This window comes from Ahaetulla prasina, chromosome 3 (assembly GCF_028640845.1).
Source record: "Ahaetulla prasina isolate Xishuangbanna chromosome 3, ASM2864084v1, whole genome shotgun sequence".
NCBI lineage: Eukaryota > Metazoa > Chordata > Lepidosauria > Squamata > Colubridae > Ahaetulla > Ahaetulla prasina.
Window position 1 is genome coordinate 230,568,064 of NC_080541.1, and position 25,470 is coordinate 230,593,533.

Sequence of the window (25,470 nt, forward strand, 5' to 3'; positions counted from 1 at the left end):
TCATCATGTTGCACCAGGATTGTGTAAAGAGGAACACTCAGAGCAAGCAGCAATGGCCTCAAATCAGGAGTGGCCCTTTGCCTTGGCCATGCAGGGACAGACCACCGGTGGGTGGGTGGGATTTCCTGAGCCCAAACACCTGGGCAGGTGGTGCCACCTGCTGGCAGAAGGGAGGCAATACTTGGGTATCCGCATCAGGGACATAAAATAGGAGAAATAAAGGTATTTGCTCAGTAATTTATATTGTAATATAACCCTTTCTTCATCTGCCTTATCAACCTTAACCTGAATATCGTCTATTTTATTTTCTAAATTCAGATTAATTTGAACTTCATCTATTTTCCTTTGCAAATCTAAACTAATTTGGTTAAATTCATCCAGTCTTTCTTCTGTCTGTGTGCTAGATAACAATAATGGGGTAATTGATTCCTTTAATTTTTTCATCTTTAAAATCCAGTATTTCTTTCTCCATTTCATTAAATTTTTGATCTATTTCTGAAAGATGAGCCTCCATAAAAAAAAAAAAAAAAAAATTGCTACCAACTTGCCTTCCATTGAGGACCTGTATACTGCACGAATCAAGAAGAGGGCCGTGAAAATATTTGCAGATCCCTCGCATCCTGGACATAAACTGTTTCAACTCCTACCCTCAAAACGACGCTATAGAGCACTGCACACCAGAACAACTAGACACAAGAACAGTTTTTTCCCGAAGGCCATCACTCTGCTAAACAAATAATTCCCTCAACACTGTCAGACTATTTACTGAATCTGCTCTACTATTAATCGTTTCATAGCTCCCATCACCAATCTCTTTCCACTTATGACTGTATGACTATAACTTGTTGCTGGCAATCCTTATGATTTATATTGATATATTGATCATCAATTGTGTTGTAAATGTTGTACCTTGATGAACGTATCTTTTCTTTTATGTAACACTGAGAGCATATGCACCAAGACAAATTCCTTGTGTGTCCAATCACACTTGGCCAATAAAATTCTATTCTATTCTAAAAAAAAAAAAAAAAAAATAAGCTCCTGTAAAAAATTCCTTAGACTTTCTTTAATATCCTCTCTCAATTTCCGTACCTGAAGTGAAGAAATTTCCAATATTTTAGAAGTGGTTAAATCTCTTTGCTTAAAGGCCATTTTTAAACTAAGTAATATCAAGAAGAAGATATAAGGGTGAGAGGATTAAAAGAGTGTAAGGAAGAAAATTTGAAAGAGATTTTTATTCAGGCCTTTGCTCAGATAGAAGGAGTGGAACCAGAAGATTTTGAAGTTAATATTGAAAAAATTTATCGTGTTAATTCTTGGTGGGCAAGGCAGAAGTGTTTACCGAGAGATGTGGTTATTTATTTTACAAATAAGAAGATTAGGTATGGAATTTTGCAAGCATTTTATAAAAATAAATTTCAAATATTAGGACAAGATATAATAATGATGAAGGAAATTCCTCCTAAAATGTTAAGAAAGAGAAAAGAATTTGCCTTTTTGGTGGATGAGTTTAAGAAACATCAGATATATTTTAGATGGGAGGTTCCAGCTGGTTTAACAGTGAATTATAAAGGAAGAAAGTATTTTCTCAATACAATTTGTAAAGCACGAGATTTTTATACTAATGTATTAAAGATTGGGAATTCTTTATTAATAGATGTTAAGTTGAATGGTGAATAGATGGTGGAAAATGTAAGACAGAAGAAGGGGAGGGAGAATGTTTAACTTTATTATATATGATTATGGTTAATTTTTGTAAATGATTTATTGTGGATATAAATGTGTAATTTTAGGGGTACTATTTGATATATTTAAGGTATAAAGGAATAGGAAGATGGAATATTGTTTAACTTTGGAGGATAGATAGTAAAATTTAGGAATTTGGATTAAATATTATATTTAAGAGATGGATGTAATGTTGCTATATGGCTAATTAGAATGTAATTGTTATAATAGATATATTTTGGATAAGTTATAGGTGTAATTTTAATAATGTTATTTGATATAAGTAAGGTAAAGTGAAGATTTTAATTATTACAATTGATATATTGGATATTTGTAATTTTATTTGTTGTATATAAATGTTAAAGATGTGAAAAGATGGACTATTGTTTACCTTTGAAGGTTGGACAGAAAAATTAAAGAAATTAAGTTGGAAATACGAACTATTTTTGAGAGACTGCTTAAGGAAGAAAGACATTTTAGAAGAACCCTTGGTGAATATTGGAAGATGGAACGTTGTTTTGATATTGATTGATGAAGGTTGGATATTAAAAACTATGTACTTTATTCAAGAACAAACACTAACTCAATCGGAAATTTCTGAGAACTCTAGGAGTGGAATGGTCTGATATATAATGGATTGGAAGAAAAATATCTTCTTTGTCTCTGGAAGGGGAGTGGAGGTTTTAAGGAATGATTATGGATTATGATTTGTGCTATATTTTAATTTTTGTTGTTAGTTTCATACCCTGTATTCGGTTCTCGGAAGTCCCGGGGGGTGGGGGGAGGAAGGGGAAGAAAGGGGGAGGGGGTAGAAAAGGGATTGATAGTTAATGTACAAAGATGATTGAAGATGTATAATTAATGTAAGATCGGAGCTGCCCGGCTACCACTTCAGAATGATGGGAAAGAAGGAAGTAGAAGAGAGAAGGAGGTAGGAAAGAGAAGAGGAGGAAGAGGAAAGGAAGGAAGAGGGATAGAAGAGGGAGAAGAAAGGAGTAGGGAGGAAGGAGGAGGATGTAGATAAGAGAGGGGGAGGATGGTTGTGGAAAGTAGAAGAAGGTAGAGAAGGAGAGTAAAAGGAAAAGGAAGGGGGTGGTGACCGGGCAGATCTGATTAATTGTATATGATGGTACATTAAATATGTTATTGGATATGTTATTGGATAAGAATGTTAAAATAAAACTTTTTTAAACAAAGGTATTTGCTCAGTTAGATTTGTATCATCAGAATTTATAGATTTATATTGCCACCTCCAGGAAATGTTCTTCTTTCACAACAGCCTTGTAGGGCAGGTGGGGCTGAGAAAGACCAACAGGTGGTCTCACAATTACACCAGGCTTTGTTCACACAACACCCTTAACCTGCTTTCAATCGCCTGCCTTCCTTCCTTCCCTCCTTCCTTCCTTCCTTCCTTCCTTCCTTCCTTCCTTCCTTCCTTCCTTCCTTCCTTCCTTCCTTCCTGTTTCTTTCTCTCTCTCTCTCTCTCTCTCTTTCTCCCCTCCCCCTCCGTCCCTCCCTCTCTTTTTTCCCCCCATTTCTGAATCACCCAAGAGAAGAGGAGGGGAGGGGAGACAAAATACTTTATTGGCCAAATGTGATTGTATTGAATGCCAAGCAGAAGTCTACAGAACGGACCCTTGCCTTGGGGATTCCAGATGTTGCAAGATGTAGTCCAGTGCCATATTGACCGCATCTATTGGTGTGGTAGACAAACTGCAAGGGGTCTAACAGTGAATCTGTGATGGTTTTCAGGTGGGCCAGCACTAACCTCCCAAAGGCTTTTACAACTACGGATGTCAGAGCAACCGGTCTGCGGTGATTCAGTTCCTTGATGGAGGGCTTCTTGGGCACCGGGGTGACAGTAGAGCGTTTGAAGCAAGAAGGGACCTAACACACCTCCAGTGATCTATGAAAGGTGCAGGCGAAGATGGGGGGGGCCAGCAGATCAGCACAGGTGTTGAAGGAAGAAGGAGTTACTCTGTCTGGGCCTGCTGTTTTTCTGATCTTTTGTCCAAGAAATAAATCTTGCACATCTTTTTCTAGGAACACCAGAGGTGGCGGGGTGGGGGGGGGTGGACAGAGGGATGGAGAAAGGTCCAGGACATTTGGCTCCTGTTGTTGCATGTGAAGTGGGGAAAGTAGCAGTAGATGACAGGAGTCTCCTCTCCAGCCTAGACCATTCTGGCCGCCTGACTATGGACGTTTCTGCCAGATGACCCCAAGCCTTCTGGACGTGGCTGATGAGAAGAGGCTGAAGATCCTGGAGTGGCCATTCTGGAGAGAAGACCTTTGAGGGGCATTGGGGTACATCAGAAGATGCCCCAGGGCAGGTGGTCTGCAGCTCTTTTCCTGCAGAGGCTTTGGGTTCTCCCGGGAATTGAAGGTACTGGTCACTTATGAAGAGGTAGCAGGCAAAGGAGATTTTGTATGGACAACTATTATGTGTAAAATAGACATTCTATCTACATGCATAAGAACCCCTTGTTTATCCAGTGTTTTTCCTGCTGTTTTCTTTTCCTGTTTTTCTTCTTTTCTCTTCTGCTTCATTAAATAAAGACAGAAAACTTTCTCTGATTTGTCTCATTGTCTCCAGCCAGACCATCCACGGGGAGTCATTGCAGAGTAGCATAGCCTCCTGTCCCCCCACCCTCCAACTTACTCTGGAGTAAACCCTTTGTAGGGACGGAGTTTCAGGGATTTCTGGCTCCGAGAGCTTCTTCCTCTGCGCATTCTCCCTGGAAAGCCACATGGGGGAACAACTTGCTGCCTCTCAGCCCCTCTTCCTCTGACATGGGGGGACACAAGTCAAGGTGGGGAGGGGAGACCCCCAAAAGGAGCCAAAAAATACACCTGAGACCACGAGGGCAGCTGGAACCAAAGCTTTATTGCAGAAGAGAAGGAATGAGCCCAGGGTGGGTTTTGGGGGGAGGGTCTCCAGGATGGTCCAGGACAGAAGGAGGCTCTTTGGCTCATGTTCAAACAGTAGTTCCAATTCTGGTGGGTCTCCTTGTTGGTAATGCTGTAAAAACAAACGTTCAGATATGAGTTTTTTTCCCAGAAATCCTCCGGTGCTTCACCCTCCCTCATCTTACAACCATGAGACCCAAACCCGAAATCAGGAGGAATGGCCTGACTGGGAGAGAAAGGAAGCAATGGGGCAGCAGCCTCCCCCCTGGAGTTATGGGGCTCCATCACTGAGGGTTTCAAGCAAAGGTAGGACAGACTCTTTGAGGGTTTCTGCACTTGAAGGAGGGTGGACTAGATGATCCCCAGTGTTTTTTTCCAACCCTCCCCTTCTAGGAGACCTCAAGGCCACCTCTTGGAACACAGACAAGGACATGTTCCCAGGAGCTTCTAACTTGCCCAGAGGATGAGTGGACCAAAGTGGGCCAGGAGTTCTGTCCTGGCTTCTGCTTCTCCTGGAAGTCTTCCTTGTCTGGGGCCTTCTGGCTTCCTGACCAGGATGGCAGGAGGACCATTTCTTTCAACACAGTGCCCAGCAGAATCTCAGTGGGTGGAGTGGGGCATTCTACCAAGGGAGGTTCCAGAGGAGAAGGGGTCAAGAAGAGGCAGGGGGAGCGGGAGGGGGACGCGGGGGGTCAGCCTCAGGGCTTTCACTGATTTGTGTGGAGATCTATCAGGAAGAAGACCCCACCCCACCAAGGTTTGCTTCAGCAACATGGCACCTTCCCTTTTCTTCCATCAGCTCCACCTTTGATGGACACCAGGAGACCTTGAAAGGTCCCAGAGAAACCTTTATGTGCCCAGACCATCTCTAGGTCTCAGAGACACCACACAGCCGTTCCTTTGGTCTAAGCCCAGGACACACGGAAGGAGGTATGGCACATACCATGCTTCCCATAGGCAGGATCCTTGCACTCAGCCAGGCAACCGTAACGGCAACACTTCTGCCTCCCAGGACAATTCCAGTCATTTTGACACTTCTCGAGACAAGGACGTTGTTGAGGGCCCTGGGGACACACTCCACGTTTTTCTGCAAAAGAGAAGATCCCAAGGCTGAGAGAATCCTCTGCAATTGGAATCCCAGATCCCATCTCTGGATCTTTCAGGAGCCAAATCATCTCCCTCTGTCCAGATGAGATGATGCCAGATGGAGCCAGATCCCACCTCCTCCCCTTTGCCACAAAGCACAGCAATTTCCCTTTGGGGTCGACCTCTCAGGACTCTGGGCTGGACTTTGTAACTGGGTTCCTCTCCCTTAACTCAGGATGCTGGGGGTGCAAATGGGGAACCCCTCCCCCACTGTTTCAACTCGCCAACCAGCCTGTCAAAGATTCCCTTCTCTTGAATCAATCATAGCCTGTTGTGAGAACCAGGATGTCTCATTAACCCATCCTATGCTTAATTTTAGGAGATAGCTCTTCTTTTTCAATAAAGAGGCCAGTCCGGAACTCCTTCCCTACTTACCAACACAGGTGAAGTGGCATTCTTCTCTGGTCTCAAACCTGTTGGCATTGCCCTGACAACCACCATAAACAAATTCTTGGCATTTGTTAGAAGCCGGGTTGTAGTAGAAACGAGTCTGTCTGGCTCTGCAGGGTCCGGTCTCAGGAGGAAGATAACAAAGCTCTGTGACAAATGGAAAGTGGATGTTATTTGATTAGCTAGCACAAAAGTCTTTAAGGCTCTTCCCCAACCTGGGGCCCTCCTAGCATGCTCAGATTGGAAGCAGTCGAGAGCCATCTGGGATGTTTTAAGTTGGTTTCCTGCTCTGGGGGTTGGATCAGATGGCCGATTGGATTGTTCCTGTTGCTTAAAATCCCGATTCAGCTGCTGCATTGAATTGAGTTAGGTTAGCCCTCCCCTAAAATTGCATTTCCCTTTCTAGGGACCCCCTCCCATTTCTGTTTGCTACTCAACTGATACCCAACCACCATCTCCAGAACCTCCCCAGAAGAAGCCCCGCTAAGCCAGAGGTTCTAGACTGGAGTCTTTGGTTTCCCTTCCCTGGGGGAGAACTCTGGTCACTTCAGCCCCTCCCTGCCAAGGATCTCAAGATCCTTCTGAAAGCTCACTTGGACGCTTCTGGCCAGAGACAGGGGTCAGCTCTGCCCAGAGGGTGAGGAGTCCCAGCAGGAGAAGAAGACTTCCAGAAGACATGATGAAGCCGTCTGCTCCATCCTTGGGCTGCTGGCTCTATTTATTCTCCCAACTGGGAATTTCACATTCAGGAAGCAGGTTGATGTAATGAAGAGACAATTTGAATTCTTTTCTCTTTCATAAGTTGGTTGAACAAGAGGTGACAACATTCAGAGTTGTATTGAATGGCCAGTTTGGGGAAAGCTAAATAAGTCCCTATTGCTCTTTTTCCAGTCCCTCCCTTACACATGAGGCCCTCCAAGACACAAGTCTTATTCTCCAGGTCCCACTCGCACCAAATGTGATGTTCTCTTGAGTCTGGTACTGTTCAGTCTAGGCCCAAGTCCAAGAATGAAGGCAAAAGTCCACAAATCCACACACACACAAAGTCTGAAATCCAGGCAGCATAACCAAATCAAACTATGAGTTTTTCTCCTCCTCCTTCCCCTCTTCCTCCCATGGTTCCCTAATAAAAGAAAGAGCGTCAAGCCATTTAGCCAGAAAAATCCAGTTCTTTATTAGGAGCGCCATGTCGGCACAGACCAAGCAAAGCCAACTCTGATTTCACCTAGTTCACACCTCTGACCCTGTTGCCCCCTCCCCCCATGGTATGTCACCAGTCACCTTCCTCGTTGAAGCAATTTGGGGCATCGTAGAAGTCATTCCCTCCTGCCGTTTCAGGTCCCCATGGAGATGGCCTTGACTTCAGGCACCTAGGATGTGTTTTGCTTTGACTGAGGTGTGAATTCCTCGGTGCAGCTGCAGGCACTATTTCCCATCCCTCAAATCCCTCTGCCTATGGCAACTCGGGAGCAAGTCAGGAAAGTTTTGCGAGGTGGCAATCTCCTGCCTTCTAGCACTGATGTTGTTCCCTAGATGGGTAATGAAACATCTGCAAGAAAACAACCAAGCTCAGAGAACAAGAAAATGGAATGGCAGAAAAAATGATTAGATATATAAGGACGTCTAAGGCATGTAGACTGTATATGTTTTATGCATATGTTATTATAGTTGTCCGCGAAATATCTCCTTTGCAAGCCTTCTGTTCATAATTAACCAATAACTTCCACAATGGGAAGGAATTAATTTCTCAGCAGATCGAAAAGCATCCATTTCCACCGTCCGCCCATCAATTTCCAAAGCAGAAATGAAAAGGAACCCCTCTTCCAGAGTCCACTGAGTTCAGAGTTCAGGCTGCAGAAGACAGAAAGACCCTCGGAATTTGCAGCTGGGACCCTGCGAAGGGCACATGACTCTCTCAGGACGGCCCTTCCAATCCCTTTTGCCATGGTACACTTTGTGACGCCAACATGCAAACAGGCTTTGTAAGCCAGGACACTGTTGTGTAAGCCAGGATCCAGGAAAGACAAGCAGCCCCAAGGCTCACAAGATATAGATATAGATGACAGGTGTTACTTCAACTGTTGGCCCTTCTTGACATTGGCAAAGCCAACGGTTCGTTGCGTTGAGAAAGAGATCTCGACATCCTTCCATTTCCTCTTGTTCCTGCAAGGGATCTTCTCACTTCCTCAAAGCAGGTCCACCTGTCCTACCCAGCCTGGCATTCCTGCTGTCTTGGCACCATGAAGGCTGACCAGGGCCTCCTCCTCCTCCTTCTGGGTTGTCTCACCTTCCCCAGGTGCCCACTCCCACCAAATGTGAAGTTCTCTTGAGTCTGGTACTATTCAGTCTAGGCACAGGGTCACAAGTCCAAGGATGAAAGCAGAAGTCCACAAATGCACACACGCAAAGTCCGAAATCCGGAGACACTCCAAATTCCACTCAGGGTAACCAAACCAAGGTACAAGTCCAGAATCCAACGAGCGACTCCAAGGTCCAAATATGCAGTCAAAGGAAGCCCAGCAATGGCATCAAGGAAATGGAAGACACGGAGTTGGAGTGTGTGCACGAGAGGGATAATGGGCAGTTGTTTCCAACATCATGTTGCTCCTCCTACTCTCTGCAACCCCCCTCCCTTCCAGCACTGATGGGGTCACCTGTTAAGGTTCAGGAAACAGCTGCAAGAAGACCACCAAGCTCAGAGAGCACAAGGGATCCCACATCCTTTCATCCTCCTCCTCCTCCTCCTCCTCCTCCAACCCAACTACCTTCCAACACTGATGATTCTCGCCAGCTGTGTCATGAGATGTAGGCAAGAAGACCACCAAGCTCAGAGAGCACCTAGGCCCCAACACGTCAACACTGAGCCACCAATTTTCTCTTCCCTGTTGGCAGGATTTTTTATTTATTTATTTATTTATTTTGTCACACAGTATATATAAGCATCAGCATGAAATAACTGTACAATATATAAGTATACATATAAGCATGAGTATGTAATAACTATATTAATTGGATATAATGAAAGGAAACAATAGGACAGGAACTGTTAAGTTTGGGCAATAACGAGGCAAGAGACCACACAAGTGACAACAGCTCTTTAGTTTATTGTGACCCAGCGAAAGACCAACAGCAAAAACCCCTCTTTAAATACTATTTTGGCTGAGGCATCAGCCAATCAGCAACGTGCTTGTTCCCGCCCAAACTTCCCTCCTAAAGTTTAAATACATAACACTCTTCCCCTCCCAGAACGCATTGAGCCACTTCTTTGCATGGAATTTGCATGCTATTTTTCCACGTAGTCACGCAGGTAGACAGGGCGTCTCCTAACTCTTTCTGACCTGCGCAATTCATTCCCTGGGAGTGAGTCGAGCGGGTCGGAGGGACTGTTTGTTCCTCCCAGCTCCTCCTCTGGGCCCTCCGGCCCTGGATTACTTGCAGAGTCGTCCCTGCAGTCTTCAGGAGGAACCGGTTGGCGTCGCTGGACTTCTTCAAGTTCAGATAAGTCCTCTGATCGCCGCAGGTTTAAGCTAGCTGTTGGTTCAAATATTGGGTAGTCAGGGTCTGGTTGCGCGGTGTCTGGTTTGTTTTGTACCCTTCTACGTAATTGATCTATGTGGCGCCTCCATACTCTGCCATCCCCCAGGTCCACTATATATGATTTTGGGCCTGTTACTCCAGTGATTGTTCCTTTAAGCCATGCTGGGCCTTCACTATAGTTATGTGCCCACACTAAATCCCCCATTGTCATTTCCCTGGTTTTTTCGTGGATGCCTTGGTACCTGTCAGGGGAGTATGTTGGGTTTAATCGATCTAAGGGACACCTTAGTTTCCGACCCATTAATAGTTCGGATGGGCTTCATCCTGTGGCTACACAGGGGGTCCTGTGTTGGACTGCTAGAAAGGTATCGATTTTGGCTTGCCAATCACCGGGGGTGATCCTAGATAGCGCTTCCTTGGCACTCTGAATGAATCGTTCTGCAAGTCTGTTTGTCGCCGGGTGGAAAGGCGCCAAGAGGACATGTCGGATGCCCTCTTCTGCTAAGTACCCTTTGAATTGGGTAGCCGTGAATTGCGGGCCGTTGTCGGACACTAGGGTGTCCGGCAACCCGTGTGTTACAAAAAGGTGCCGCAACGTTGTAATTACAGCTTCGGCTGTTGTGGATTTCATGAGCAGAATTTCTAACCACTTTGAAAATGCGTCTACCACGATTAAAAAGGTTTGCCCATGGAATGGCCCGGCAAAGTCTATATGTATCCTGGACCAAGGACCCTGGGGTTTCTCCCACTCTCTTATGGGGGCTGCTGGGGGAAGTGGCCTTGACTCTTGGCAGGCCTGGCATTTTCCTACCCTGTCGCTAATATCTTTATCCATTTGTGGCCACCACACATAACTCCTCGCCAGGCTTTTCATCCTCACAATTCCCGAGTGCCCCACATGTAACAGTTCCAATACGTTTTCCCGCAGTTTCTCTGGAATAACCACTCTATCCCCCCATAACAGACAACCCCCTTGAACCAACAGTTCGGAGCGTTTTTTTGTAAAGTCTTTGAAACGATCTCCCGGTGCATTGGGCCATCCCCTCTGTACCCAACCGATTACAGTCTTTATCATAACGTCTCTGTATGATGCCCTAGTCACTTCCTTAGAAGTGACCGGGCCGGAGTCTAGAGAGTCAATTAGTAGGATGGGTGTCCCTGGGGTCGGGTCTTCGATCGTCTCTGGTAAGGGGCATCTATTCAAAGCGTCTGCGTGTCCTAAGTCCTTCCCTGGACGATGGGACAATTTGTACGAGTACGCTGCCAGGAAGATAGTCCAATGGGTCCCCCGCCAGAAGTCCCAATAGTGGACTGTGGTCTGTTACTATTTCGAATTGTCGCCCAAATAGGTATTCGTGGAATTTTTTAACTCCCGAAACTATGGCCAGGGCCTCTCTATCTAGCTGACTGTAGTTTCTTTCTGCTGCTGACATTGTACGGGAAAAATATGCGATGGGGGCTTCTGATCTGTTCGGTAACCTATGGCTGAGGACAGCCCCTACCCCGTAGGGTGACGCATCGCAGACTAGCACTAGTGGCAATGTCCCATTGTATTGGATTAGTAGGCTATCACTGGACAATAGGTTCTTAACGCCCTCGAATGCCCTAGCCTCAGCCTTGCCCCACGACCAAACAGCCTTTTTTGCTAATAGCTTGTGCAGCGGCTCTGCTACTGTTGCCTTATTTCGCAAGAAGACCGCGTAGAAATTCACAAGCCCCCAAAATACCTGTAACTCAGCCTTATTTTTGGGAGCTGGAGCCTTCCTGATGGCTCGCACTTTGCTCTCCGTGGGGTGGATTCCCTCTCTGTCTATTTGGTAACCCAAGAATTCTACGGATTCAACTCCTATCTGGCATTTGTTCAGCTTGACTTTAAGTCCAGCAGACCTGAAAATGCCCAAGACCTTCCGTAGTTTGGCCCCTAACTCAACTAGGTTCTCTGCTGAAACTAGTACATCGTCAAAATATGGCACGACCCCCGGTATTCCTTGTAATAGACGTTCCATTAGATTTTGGAACAAACCTGGGGCTACGCTGACTCCAAACTGGAGTCGAGTGCATTTGAATGCGCCTCGATGCGTTACGATCGTTTGCGCCTCGGCTGTGTCATCGTCTACGGGCAATTGTTGGTAGGCTTGGGCTAAATCGAGTTTGGCGAAGACCTGCCCTTGTCCCAATGAGTGCAACAGATGTTGCACTACGGGAACAGGGTATGCTTTGCAATGCTTTGCAATGCTTTGTTAAGCGTTGCCTTGTAGTCAGCGCAAATCCGGACCGATCCGTCCGGCTTGACTGGAGTTACAATTGGTGTCTCCCATTTGGCATGGTCGACGGGGACTAGTATGCCCTGGTTTACTAGTTTGTCTAACTCCCGGTCAATCTTGGGCTTAAGGGCGAAGGGGACCCTCCTAGCCTTTAACCTAATGGGAGCCACCTGGGGGTCTAAATTAAACGAAATAGGGGTCCCCATGTACTTGCCCAGGCAGTCCTGGAAGATGTCCTCGAACTCTTTCAGCAGTTCATCCTTTAGGGTGACTCCGTTTCTGTGAACCCCGGTCACTTCCATCCCCAGGGCTCTGAACCAGTCCAGGCCTAGCAAGCTGGGTAGTTTCCATCTATGATGGTGATCGGTAGAGTTTTCTTAAAATTTCCGTATTTCACTTTGATGGACGTGACTCCTCAAACAGGGATCCGGTTTCCCTGGTAGTCTTGCACTCTCAGCTTTTGGGTTTGCAGTTGGCGTCTCGCGACCTCTGGCAGGTTCCTCGCGACGGTGTCCCAGGACATGATCGTGATCGACGATCTGGTGTCCACCTCCATTTTACACGGCACTCCTTCGATGTGCGTTTGTGTGAATATCTTCTTTTCGATTCGCGTTGATGTGTGACCCACTCGTACAGCTGTTTGGTTCATTTTCACGCCTCTTTTGGAAGAGCCAATCCCTGGCCGTTTCGTCGGTCCAGCGTCCTTGAATCTGCAATTTTGTCATTGGTGTTGGCCTCCACAGCTCACGCACTCGTCCCGGTCGCCTCTCTCTGCCCGTCCAGTATGGAAGACCTCTTCTTCTTCCTCTTCCCCTGATTCGGCCTCGACGACTTCGCTGTGGACTGGCATTGCTTTCGTGCTGGTGTTCGGTGTGTTCGGTTTCTGTAGGGTTTCTGCCGCTTTGCTGGACATCTCGTGTGCCCTTGCCTCATCCAGGGCCAGGGCCAGGGTTAGGTTGCTTTTGGACAGCAACCTCCTCTGTAAACGAATGTCCCGGACCCCACAAATGAGTTGTTCCAGTAGGGAGTCATCCAAATCCCGGTACTCACAGTGGTTCACGGCTTTCCTTAATGCGGCCATGTACACGCTTATCGATTCGCCCTCTCGCTGAATTCGCTGTCTTAGCTCGAAATGCTGAACAAACTTCGACGGCACCGGAGCGTAGTGTGCCTTTAGTGTTGTCTGCAGCGTTTGCCATGGCACCGACTGTACCGGCGTTGGTTCCGACAGCAATTCGGCGGTATCAAAAACCTCCGGTCCGCAGTGACTTAGGAAGTAAGCCCGCTTCCGATTGTCCGAGACTCCCTGTAGTTCGTTTGCTTCGAGGAAACACTCGAAACGAGCCATTTCTCTTTGGCTGGGTCAAATGGCTGGCGGTGTATAGCTGGAAATGGCTATGTAACCGCTTCCTAATACTGGCTGGGTTTTGCGAATCCGTGCTCCTTCAGCTCTTTTCCTGATCTCGCTGCCTCAGAATCTCACCTTCGTCGCCAATGTTAAGTTTGGGTAATAACGAGGCAGGAGACCACACAAGTGACAACAGTTCTTTAGTTTATTGTGACCCAGCGAAAGACCGACAGCAAAAACCCCTCTTTAAATACTATTTTGGCTGAGGCATCAGCCAATCAGCAACATGCTTGTTCCCGCCCAAACTTCCCTCCTAAATTTTAAATACATAACAGGAACGGTAGGCACTCTTGTGCTCTTATGCACCCCCTTACAGACCTCTTAGAAATGGGGTGAGGTCAATAGTAGACAGTTTTTGGTTGAAGCTTTGGGGATTTTGGGAAGAGACCACAGAGTCTGGTAGTGCATTCCAGGCATTAACAACTCTTGTTACTGAAGTCATATTTTCTGCAGTCAAGATTGGACCGGTTAACATTAAGCTTAAATCTATTGTGTGCTTGTGTATTGTTGCAATTGAAGCTGAAGTAGTCTTCGACAGGAAGGTTTTACCTGACAGCCTGGGCCAAGGCAGCCTCCACCCCCACATCTGAACTGCAAGGGAGCAGCCCTGCCACACCACTTGCAATCCTGCAAAATCCCAGCAGTTGTTATTTGGATGCTGCTTTTAATGCTTGGTATCGATGAGGCTTATTGCTATGCAACACCTTCTAGGAATCCTCCTGCATTCTTAGATCTTGCCTAATCTTAATCCACCTCTCACTGCAGTTGCAGTTCTCTCTGTGTTGTGAAATTTAGGAGTTTCCGTTGGTTTTTCTGACTGCCAGCAGAGAACCCTAATCAGCCCAGAGAGCCCCTCCCTCACCCACCCACCCCTTGTTAACTAACCCTGGTTAAGGAGGAAAGAGGAGAGATAAATGAAGGAGAAATAAGCAATACTGCAAACAGGTGGCAGAAGCTGCCATGTGCCAAACCTTCCTATTCATGGATCAATCTTACTGCACTGATGACATTAGCAAGAATGGCAGTGAAACGTGATCAATATGCAAACCAGGTTTATCAAGGGTGGGGCCACAAGGGTTTCTCCTGGGTCCTCTGCTCTTCCATGAAGTTTTGAATCTTTGGATGAAGAGGGGGAGTATATTGATCACATAGGATAATTAATCCTCTGGAGGTAAAATCCCCATTTACCTCATTACAAGAAGAATGGGGGGGAAAGCCATAAAGAGAGATATAACCTAGAACTAAGGAGGACGTTCCTGACAGTGAGAATAATTAATCAGTGGAATGACTTCAGAAATTGTGGGTGCTCCATTGCTGGAACTTTTTAAGGAGAGATTGGACAGCCATTTGTCTGGAATGGTACAGGCCAGGGTCTGCTGCTTGAGCAGGGGGTTGGACTAGAAGATCTCAAAGGTCCCTTCCAACTCTGATGTTCTATGTGTCAAGGTTCTGACTGATGGACAGACCCAACCAAAGCAAGCACAATCGAGACAATCCAATCTCTCTATGCAAAACTTTACTGAATACATCATTTCGGCACGTTTGAAGGCAAAACAAGATTTAGATCTTTCCCATGCCAATCCCTCTAGTTAAAGAGTGGAGGACTCTTCTTGTGAAATATCTCTGGATTCTCTCGATTGTATTTATGTCCGATATGCAGTGTGGGTTCCAGACAGATGAGCTGTATTCAAGAATTGGTCTAGCAAATGTTTTGTATGCTGTAGTTAGTAGTACTAACTAGACCCCTTGCAATTTGCATACCGAGCAAACAGATCAACAGATGATGCTGTTAATATGACTCTGCACTACATCCTACAACATCTTGAGTCTCCAAAGACTTATGCAAGGATCCTCTTTGTAGACTTTAGTTCAGCATTCAATACCATCATTCCAGACACTCTTCTAACTAAGCGAAACCAGCTACAGGTACCGGAACAGACTTGTAAGTGGATCACAAGCTTCCTAACAAACAGGAAGCAGCAGGTGAAACTAAGCAAGATCACATCAAATACCTGTACAATTAGCACAGGGGCCCCCAAGGCTGTGTGCTCTCCCCACTTCTCTTCTCTCTGTATACCAATGACTGCATCTTCAATGATCCATCTGTTAAACTACTGAAGTTCGCAGATAACACAACAGTGATTGGTCTCATTCGAGACAATGACGAATCCGCATATAGACGAGAGGTCGAACGACTAGCCTTGTGGTGCAACCAAAACAATCTGAAACGGAACACACTCAAAACTGTAGAAATGGTGGTAGACTTTAGGAGAAACCCTTCCATACTTCCACCTCTCACAATACTAGACAACACAGTATCAACAGTAGAAACCTTCAAATTTCTAGGTTCTATCATATCGGAAGATCTAAAATGGACAGCTAACATCAAAAACATCATTAAAAAAGGACAACAAAGAATGTTCTTTCTGCGCCAACTCAGTAAGCTCAAACTGCCCAAGGAGCTGCTGATTCAGTTCTACAGAGGAATTATTGAGTCTGTCATTTGCACCTCTATAACTGTCTGGTTCGGTTCTGCAACCCAACAAGAAAAACACAGACTTCAGAGGATAATTAGAACTGCAGAAAAAACAATGGCTGCCAACCTTCCATTGAGGACCTGTATACTGCACGAATCAAGAAGAGGGCCATGAAAATATTTACAGATCCCTCATATCCAGGACATAAACTGTTTCAACTCCTACCCTCAAAACGACGCTATAGAGCACTGCACACCAGAACAACAAGACACAAGAACAGGTTTTCCCCGAAGGCCATCACTCTGCTAAACAAATAATTCCCTCAACACTGTCAAACTATTTACTAAATCTGCACTACTATTAATCTTCTCATCGTTCCCATCACCAATCTCTTTCCACGTATGACTGTATGACTATAACTTTGTTGCTGGCAATCATTATGATTTATATTGATATACTGACCATCATTTGTGTTGTAAATGTTGTACCTTGATGAAGGTATCTTTTCTTTTATGCACACTGAGAGCATATGCACCAAGACAAATTCCTTGTGTGTCCAATCACACTTGGCCAATAAAATTCTATTCTACATTCTACATTCTAGACTTCTCCTAAACCTTCAGACCTTGCCTAATCCAAATCCACCTCTCACTGCAGATGAAGCTCTCTCTGCGTTGTGAAATTTAGAAGTTTCCGTTGGTTCTTCTGAGTGCCAGCAGAGAACCTAATCAGCCCAGAGAGCCCCTCCCTCACCACCCATCTATGAAGCAACCCTGTTTAAGGAGGAACACGGATAATGAAAGAGGAACAATCAATATCACAAGCAGGTAGGAGAAGCTGCTGTGTACCAACCCTTCCTATTCATGGACCAGTGAAATGTGACCAATATGCAAACCTGGTTCTCAGAGCATCAAAGTTCCTCCAGGAGAAATCAAGGGTGGGGCCACAAGGGTTTCTCCTGGGTCCCCTGCTCTTCAATGAAGCTCTAAATCTTTGGATGAAAAGAGGGAGGAAATGCAAACTGATTGCATGAGATAGGGAATCCTCTGGAAGAAAGAAAGAAAATCCAAAATTACCTTGTACAAAGTTAGCACTCCCCCCTCTCCTTGAAGCATGAAATATTTTGGGAAATATTAAAAAAGGCAGAATATTATATTTCCCTAAAGGAGAAACATGCTCTTGGAAAGCAGCCCCCACCTTTCTTAATTGTCCTAGCAGGACTGGGCCAGCCTATCTACAAGACAAAAGGCCTTCGACTCCAGGGTGATGGGATTAAGACAGGACCCTCCAGGACACAATTGGACCATTTAGTAGAAGACACAGAGCTCACTGCATTGCACAATCTCCTAAGGACATTGCATCACCCAGCAAACGTCAACCAAACTTAATTCAGACAAGCATGATCCTATATGGCCCCACGGGAGTCTGACAACAGCCAATAGGATACATGTTATTGCACAGAAACAGGAAGCTCAAGTGCAAAACCCAAGAGAAGGTAAAAAAGCCTCTCTTTCTCTCAACTCCATGTGGTCAGCTACCCAAGACCTAAAACCCATCTGGTCCTGTTCACCAATAAACCATCTTTCCAATCAGTCTAGAGGCCCCCATTTTGTCTCCAGTGCCTTTCTCCCCGGCTTGGAACTGAACCAGATGGATTTTTCTTCCAACACCTCATTAGAAGAAGAAATAGGTGGAGGATCATTAAAGAGAGATACAAGTTAGAACTAAGGAGAAATTTGGTGACAGTGAGAACAATTGATCAGTGGGTGCTCCATTGCTAGAAGTTTTTCAGAGAAGATTGGACAGCCATTTGTCTGGAATGGTGGAGGGTCTGCTGATTGAGCAAGATTTGGACTAGAAAATATGTCCTAACAATGAGAACAATTAACCAGTGGAACAGCTTCTCTCCAGATGTCCTGGGTGCTTCATCCCTGGAGGTTTTTAAGAAGAGATTGGACAGCCATATGTCTGAAATAGGATCTCCTGCTTGAATAGGGGGTTGGACTAGAGGACCTCCAATGTCCCTTCCAACTCTGATGTTCTATGTTTTCCCAGGAACAGGAGAGAAGCCTCCAACTCTCACTGTCTGGAAGGGCTCTTCACCACATCTGCAAACACAGCTGGACCCATGAGACCACAGCCTTGAATGAATCTGAGCACAAACACCTGGCCAGGTGGTGACACCTGCCGGCAGAACAAAGGCAGCACTTGATCAAGCACATCTGGTATATAAAACAGGAGAAATAAAGGTATTTGCTCTGGTTAGATTTATATCATCAGGAATGCATAGAGGTATATCACCACCTCCAGGAATTGGACTTAGCTCTTTCCTTAACAACAGCCCTATGGAGGAGGCTGGGCTGAGAAAGAAGGCTTCTCTAAAGTCCCTCCAGATGGGAGATGTCAACTCCCCTGATATCACCTGGGAGATAAAAAGTGGGAGTTCGAACAGATTCCTCACCTACTTAGATGACAATTTTGCCACCCAAAAGGAAGAGGAGGGAACTAGAGGAAAAGCTATACTGGACCTAATCTTACTACTAATAGAGAAGAAGTGATAGAGGGAGTGGTAGTTGCTGGAACTCTGGGTGAAGTGTTAATATCACTTATAAGGCCTTGGTAAGGCCACACTTGGAATATTGCATTCAGTTTTGGTCGCCACGATGTAAAAAGGATGTTAAGACTCTAGAAAGAGTGCAGAGAAGAGCAACAAAGATGATCAGGGGACTGGAGGCTAAAACATATGAAGAACGGTTGCAGGAACTGGGTATGTCTAGTTTAATGAAAAGAAAGACTAGGGGAGACATGATAGCAGTGTTCCAATATCTCAGGGGTTGCCACAAAGAAGAGGGAGTCAAACTATTCTCCAAAGCACCTGAGGGTAGAACAAGAAGCAATGGGTGGAAACTAATCAAGGAGAGGAGCAACTTAGAACTAAGGAGAAATTTTCTGACAGTTAGAACAATTAATCAGTGGAACAATTTGTCTCCAGAAGTTGTGGATGTTTTTAAAAACATTGGAAGTTTTTAAGAAGAGATTAGATAACAATTTGTCTGAAATGGTATAGGGTTTCCTGCCTAAATGGGGTTGGACTAAAAGACCTGGTTCCTTCCAACTCTGTTACCTTTTATTTTATTCTGTCTTGCAAAATCCAAGCAATTGTTATTTGGATGCAGTTTTTAATGTTCAGTATCGATGAGGCTTATTGATATGCAATAACTTCTTAGACTTCTCCTGAATTCTCAGATCTTGCCTAATCCAAATCCACCTCTCACTGCAGTTGAAGCTCTCTCTGTCTTGTGAAATTCAGGAGTTTCCGTTGGTTCTTCTGAGTGCCAGCAGAGAACCCTAATCAGCCCAGAGAGCCCCTCCCTCACTGCCCATCTATGAAGCAACCCTGGTTAAGGAGAAAAAAGGAGAGAGAAATGAACAAGGAACAAATTTCTATGGAGCTTCTCCAACATCCAGGTCATGGCTGTCCCAAAGGAGCTTTTTCAGGAGGCAAATGGACTTACTGGTTTTGTGTTTCAAGACGTTTCGCTTCTCATCCAAGAAGCTTCTTCCGCTCTGACTCGATGGTGGGGATGTCATCAACAGTGAAGAGATACAGGACAGAAATCATCCTGCAGCCAAGAAGACTCCACACCCATTTGCAATCTTCAGGTGACCCAGAAGACACAGGTAAACCTCCAAGTGGCCTCAAGGACTCTCTAAAAGGATGCAAATGACCAGCTATCTGCAAGGGGTATAAATTCTTCCCTTCCCCAACATCCAGTCAGAGCTGAAGAAGATTCTGGGATGAAAAACAAAATGTCTTCAAAACAATAAATAGGAAAGTCCAGTTGCCTCCTGAAAAAGCACCTTTGGGACAAGGAACAAGGCATACCACAAGCAGGTAAGAGAAGCTGCTGTGTGTCAACCCTTCCTATTCATGGACCAATCTTACTGCACTGATGACGTTACCAAGAATGGCAGTGAAAGGTGAGCAATATGCAAACCAGGTTCTCAGAGCCCCAAGGATCCACCAGGAGTTACCAAGGGTGGGTCCTCTGCTCTTCAGTGAAGCTCTGAATCTTTGGGTGAGGATGGGGAGTATTTTGATCACGTGGGATAGTTAATCCTTTGGAAGAAAGAAAGAAAATCCCAAATTACCTCATTACTAGAAGAAATGGGTAGAAGGTCATTAAAGAGGGATTGAAGGAGAAATTTCCTGATGTGAGAACGATTAACCAGAAATTGTGGGCACTCCATCACGAGTGCTTTCAAGAAGAGATTGGATAGCTGTATGTCTGAAATGGCATAGGATCTCCTGCTTGAACAGGGGGTTGAACTAGAAGACCTCCAAGGTCCCTCCCAGCTCTGATGCTTTATGTTGGAAGCCTCCAGCTCCCACTGGCTGGAAGGGCAGGAGGAGGTTCCTTGGGACCAGAGCCTTGGGAACGAGGCAGCTTCTTCATCACATTGCACCAGGATTGTGTAAAGAGGAACACTCAGAGCAAGCAGCAATGGCCTCAAATCAGGAGTGGCCTTTGCCTTGGCCATGCAGGGAAGGGCTTGCTGGGACAGACCACCGGTGGGTGGGTGGGATTTCCTGAGCCCAAACACCTGGGCAGGTGGTGCCACCTGCTGGCAGAAGGGAGGCAATACTTGGGTATCCGCATCAGGGACATAAAATAGGAGAAATAAAGGTATTTGCTCAGTAATTTATATTGTAATATAACCCTTTCTTCATCTGCCTTATCAACCTTAACCTGAATATCGTCTATTTTATTTTCTAAATTCAGATTAATTTGAACTTCATCTATTTTCCTTTGCAAATCTAAATTAATTTGGTTAAATTCATCCAGTCTTTCTTCTGTCTGTGTGCTAGATAACAATAATGGGGTAATTGATTCCTTTAATTTTTTCATCTCCCTCCTCTGCTCTTCCACCAAATCTTTAAAATCCAGTATTTCTTTCTCCATTTCATTAAATTTTTGATCTATTTCTGAAAGATGAGCCTCCATAAGCTCCTGTAAAAAATTCCTTAGACTTTCTTTAATATCCTCTCTCAATTTCCGTACCTGAAGTGAAGAAATTTCCAATATTTTAGAAGTGGTTAAATCTCTTTGCTTAAAGGCCATTTTTAAACTAAGTAATATCAAGAAGAAGATATAAGGGTGAGAGGATTAAAAGAGTGTAAGGAAGAAAATTTGAAAGAGATTTTATTTAGTTATTTATTTTACAAATAAGAAGATTAGGTATGGAATTTTGCAAGCATTTTATAAAAATAAATTTCAAATATTAGGACAAGATATAATAATGATGAAGGAAATTCCTCCTAAAATGTTAAGAAAGAGAAAAGAATTTGCCTTTTTGGTGGATGAGTTTAAGAAACATCAGATATATTTTAGATGGGAGGTTTAACAGTGAATTATAAAGGAAGAAAGTATTTTCTCAATACAATTTGTAAAGCACGAGATTTTTATACTAATGTATTAAAGATTGGGAATTCTTTATTAATAGATGTTAAGTTGAATGGTGAATAGATGGTGGAAAATGTAAGACAGAAGAAGGGGAGGGAGAATGTTTAACTTTATTATATATGATTATGGTTAATTTTTGTAAATGATTTATTGTGGATATAAATGTGTAATTTTAGGGGTACTATTTGATATATTTAAGGTATAAAGGAATAGGAAGATGGAATATTGTTTAACTTTGGAGGATAGATAGTAAAATTTAGGATTTTGGATTAAATATTATATTTAAGAGATGGATGTAATGTTGCTATATGGCTAATTAGAATGTAATTGTTATAATAGATATATTTTGGATAAGTTATAGGTGTAATTTTAATAATGTTATTTGATATAAGTAAGGTAAAGTGAAGATTTTAATTATTACAATTGATATATTGGATATTTGTAATTTTATTTGTTGTATATAAATGTTAAAGATGTGAAAAGATGGACTATTGTTTACCTTTGAAGGTTGGACAGAAAAATTAAAGAAATTAAGTTGGAAATACGAACTATTTTTGAGAGACTGCTTAAGGAAGAAAGACATTTTAGAAGAACCCTTGGTGAATATTGGAAGATGGAACGTTGTTTTGATATTGATTGATGAAGGTTGGATATTAAAAACTATGTACTTTATTCAAGAACAAACACTAACTCAATCGGAAATTTCTGAGAACTCTAGGAGTGGAATGGTCTGATATATAATGGATTGGAAGAAAAATATCTTCTTTGTCTCTGGAAGGGGAGTGGAGGTTTTAAGGAATGATTATGGATTATGATTTGTGCTATATTTTAATTTTTGTTGTTAGTTTCATACCCTGTATTCGGTTCTCGGAAGTCCTGGGGGTGGGGAGGAAGGAAGAAAGGGGAGTGGCTAGAAAAGGGATTGATAGTTAATGTACAAAGATGATTGAAGATGTATAATTAATGTAAGATCGGAGCTGCCCGGCTACCACTTCAGAATGATGGGAAAGAAGGAAGTAGAAGAGAGAAGGAGGTAGGAAAGAGAAGAGGAGGAAGAGGAAAGGAAGGAAGAGGGATAGAAGAGGGAGAAGAAAGGAGTAGGGAGGAAGGAGGAGAGGATGTAGATAAGAGAGGGGGAGGATGGTTGTGGAAAGTAGAAGAAGGTAGAGAAGGAGAGTAAAAGGAAAAGGAAGGGGGTGGTGACCGGGCAGATCTGATTAATTGTATATGATGGTACATTAAATATGTTATTGGATATGTTATTGGATAAGAATGTTAAAATAAAACTTTTTTAAACAAAGGTATTTGCTCAGTTAGATTTGTATCATCAGAATTTATAGATTTATATTGCCACCTCCAGGAAATGTTCTTCTTTCACAACAGCCTTGTAGGGCAGGTGGGGCTGAGAAAGACCAACAGGTGGTCTCACAATTACACCAGGCTTTGTTCACACAACACCCTTAACCTGCTTTCAATCGCCTTCCTTCCTTCCTTCCTTCCTTCCTTCCTTCCTTCCTTCCTTCCTTCCTTCCTGTTTGTTTCTTTCTCTCTCTCTCTCTCTCTCTCTCTCTCTTTCTTTCTCCCTCCCCCTCTGTCCCTCCCTCTCTTCTTTTTTCCCCATTTCTGAATCACCCAAGAGAAGAGGAGGGGAGGGGAGACAAAATACTTTATTGGCCAAATGTGATTGTATTGAATGCCAAGCAGAAGTCTACAGAACGGACCCTTGCCTTGGGGATTCCAGATGTTGCAAGATGTAGTCCAGTGCCATATTGACCACATCTATTTGTGTGGTAGACAAACTGCAAGGGGTCTCACAGTGAATCTGTGATGGTTTTCAGGTGGGCCAGCACTAACCTCCCAAAGGCTTTTACAACTACGGATGTCAGAGCAACCGGTCTGCGGTGATTCAGTTCCTTGATGGAGGGCTTCTTGGGCACCGGGGTGATAGTAGAGCGTTTGAAGCAAGAAGGGACCTAACACACCTCTAGTGATCTATGAAAGGGGCAGGCGAAGATGGGGGGGGCAGCAGATCAGCACAGGTGTTGAAGGAAGAAGGAGTTAATCTGTCTGGGCCTGCTGTTTTTCTGATCTTTTGTCTAAGAAATAAATCTTGCACATCTTTTTCTAGGAACACCAGAGGTGGCGGGGGGGGGTGGGCAGAGGGATGGAGAAAGGTCCAGGACATTTGGCTCCTGTTGTTGCATGTGAAGTGGGGAAAGTAGCAGTAGATGACAGGAGTCTCCTCTCCAGCCTAGACCATTCTGGCCGCCTGACCATGGACGTTTCTGCCAGATGACCCCAAGCCTTCTGGACGTGGCTGATGAGAGCAGGCTGAAGATCCTGGTATGGATATATCATTGGTTCAGGTTTTCTTAGGCCTCACAGCAGTGAGAACTTGACTTAACCTTTTTCAGTGCTACATGACAGAAATGATTTATGGTACCCATAGCATTGCTCCTTAAGTTAAGTTTTGCTTTCCCTGAGTTAGGTTTCTATTCCGCTGAACTTTCCCTGAGTTAGGTTTCTAGTTTTGCTTTCCCTGAGTTAGGTTTCTATTCAGGTAAAATGTATGATTTCTTGTAAAACAGGTGGTATTTTGCTAATACGTATACTCTAAACGCTCGCTGATTGGTAACTTTCTATATGCTACTTCCCTCCTTGCTGTAGTTACCCCTCCCTGCTAAAACTGCATAATAAAAGAGACTGTTGCGATCTAAAAGGGGAGAACACAACAACCCCTCCTCTTCGTGCTCTCTCATCTTGAAAAACTCCTGGTGTGGTGTCTTTTATTTGGCTTCTTTTGTCCTTGCGAGGACCTCCTAAATTGTCTCAGCGAGGGCTGAGACTGCTCTGGGAACCCAGGACAACATCAACAGGGAACCTAGGACAACAAATACGTGTTGCAGACCAGCAGCAACATCTGGGGGCTCGTCCTATCCTGTTGTGTTGTCCAGAGGCGCGATCGTTGTCTAGCGGTGCGTCACCTTCACCCTCATTGCTTACCCGTCCGGACGCGACATGTGCACACGTAAGTAATGGGCTCCTCGAACTCGAAAGTCTCATCATTGATAGGAATGAGCTTTACTCTCTGGTGAAGAAGGCTAATTGTTTGCAAAAAGTTAATGGCACCACTGTCTATCCTCTTTCTAAGAAATCTCTTCCCTCTTTTCTAGTCTCCTACTGTCTCTGTAGCTGCCTCTGCTCCCCCAGCAGACACAGCTCTTTCTGCTCCTGCAGCGTCTCCCCCTCCGCCGGAGGATACAGACACGGCTGCAGGAACTCTTTCTGCCTTGGTTCCTCTTCCTCTCTTTCTCTAAGAACTGAACCCCCCGATATCGGCTTACCCTTTAAACCTCAATCCAGCGGGAGGGGGACAGCCGGTACACGAGAACATCAATGTACGGGTGCTTAAAAATTTAAAAGAAGCTGTTACTTCCTACGGCATTCACTCTCCGTTCCTTCAGTTCCTATGCCTGCTCATTCCTTTCCCTCCTCCTCCCTTTCCCCCCACTCTGAACCTTCAAAGCATATTGAGCTAGAAAGCGTATTGTACCAAATACCTGTTTCTTCCATCCCTGCTTTGAAAACTGCCTCCTTTCCCCTGCCTGCCTCCCTTCCCCCAGAGCACCCCTCTCTTTCCCCCATGGGTGCGATCGCTCAGACTAATCAACAACTGATTTGGTTCCATTACTTCTCTATATCTGGAAACAATCTGGACAAGGATTTGCTCACAGTGACTACATGGAAAAAATTGGGAACCTTTTTCCATGAAAGTCCAAGAGCCCCTGTAAAAATTTTGTCCATCTGGCACATGATCTTTGAATGCCTCATTTTACTTGCAGACGTCACTTAGAGAGTTGTCAGGACCTCTGCCTTATCAAAAATGACTTAAAAGGATCCACAATCACAGTCATGATTTAAACTGCTGAGTTTTCTCAGACAAGTTCCCCAGGTCTGTAAATGTTGTTTGATGATGTGTGTACATGTGTGTGTATGTATGTATGTGATCATTTTCAGACCTGCATAAGAATTGTAGAGATAATTGTGATGCTTGATTTGCATGGAATGTGTGTATGTGCAAAACTCATTGAGAAGGTGTGAAATTTCTGTGTTGTCTTTTGGATTTGCAAGAAATGTATGCATGTGTGAGA

At 44.4% G+C, this 25,470-nt stretch overlaps 1 protein-coding gene across 2 annotated transcripts in view; it reads right to left on the reverse strand.

Annotated features, from left to right (window-relative positions):
- Window positions 1–4,588: 4,588 nt before the first annotated feature.
- LOC131195292 (kunitz-type serine protease inhibitor 4-like) overlaps window positions 4,589–25,470 on the reverse strand; it is a 51,353-nt gene continuing 30,471 nt past the window's right edge. Inside the window, exons 1-4 of one of the 2 annotated variants that reach the window (XM_058177085.1) lie at window positions 6,762–6,910; window positions 6,154–6,315; window positions 5,576–5,719; window positions 4,589–4,744 (exon numbers count right to left, since the gene is read on the reverse strand). In XM_058177085.1, coding sequence (XP_058033068.1) covers window positions 4,701–4,744; window positions 5,576–5,719; window positions 6,154–6,315; window positions 6,762–6,846 — 435 coding nt within the window. In that variant the 5' untranslated portion in view covers window positions 6,847–6,910 and the 3' untranslated portion in view covers window positions 4,589–4,700. Of the gene's footprint in view, window positions 4,745–5,575; window positions 5,720–6,153; window positions 6,316–6,761; window positions 6,911–25,470 lie in introns of those variants that run through there. The other variant, XM_058177086.1, reaches the window with a different exon arrangement.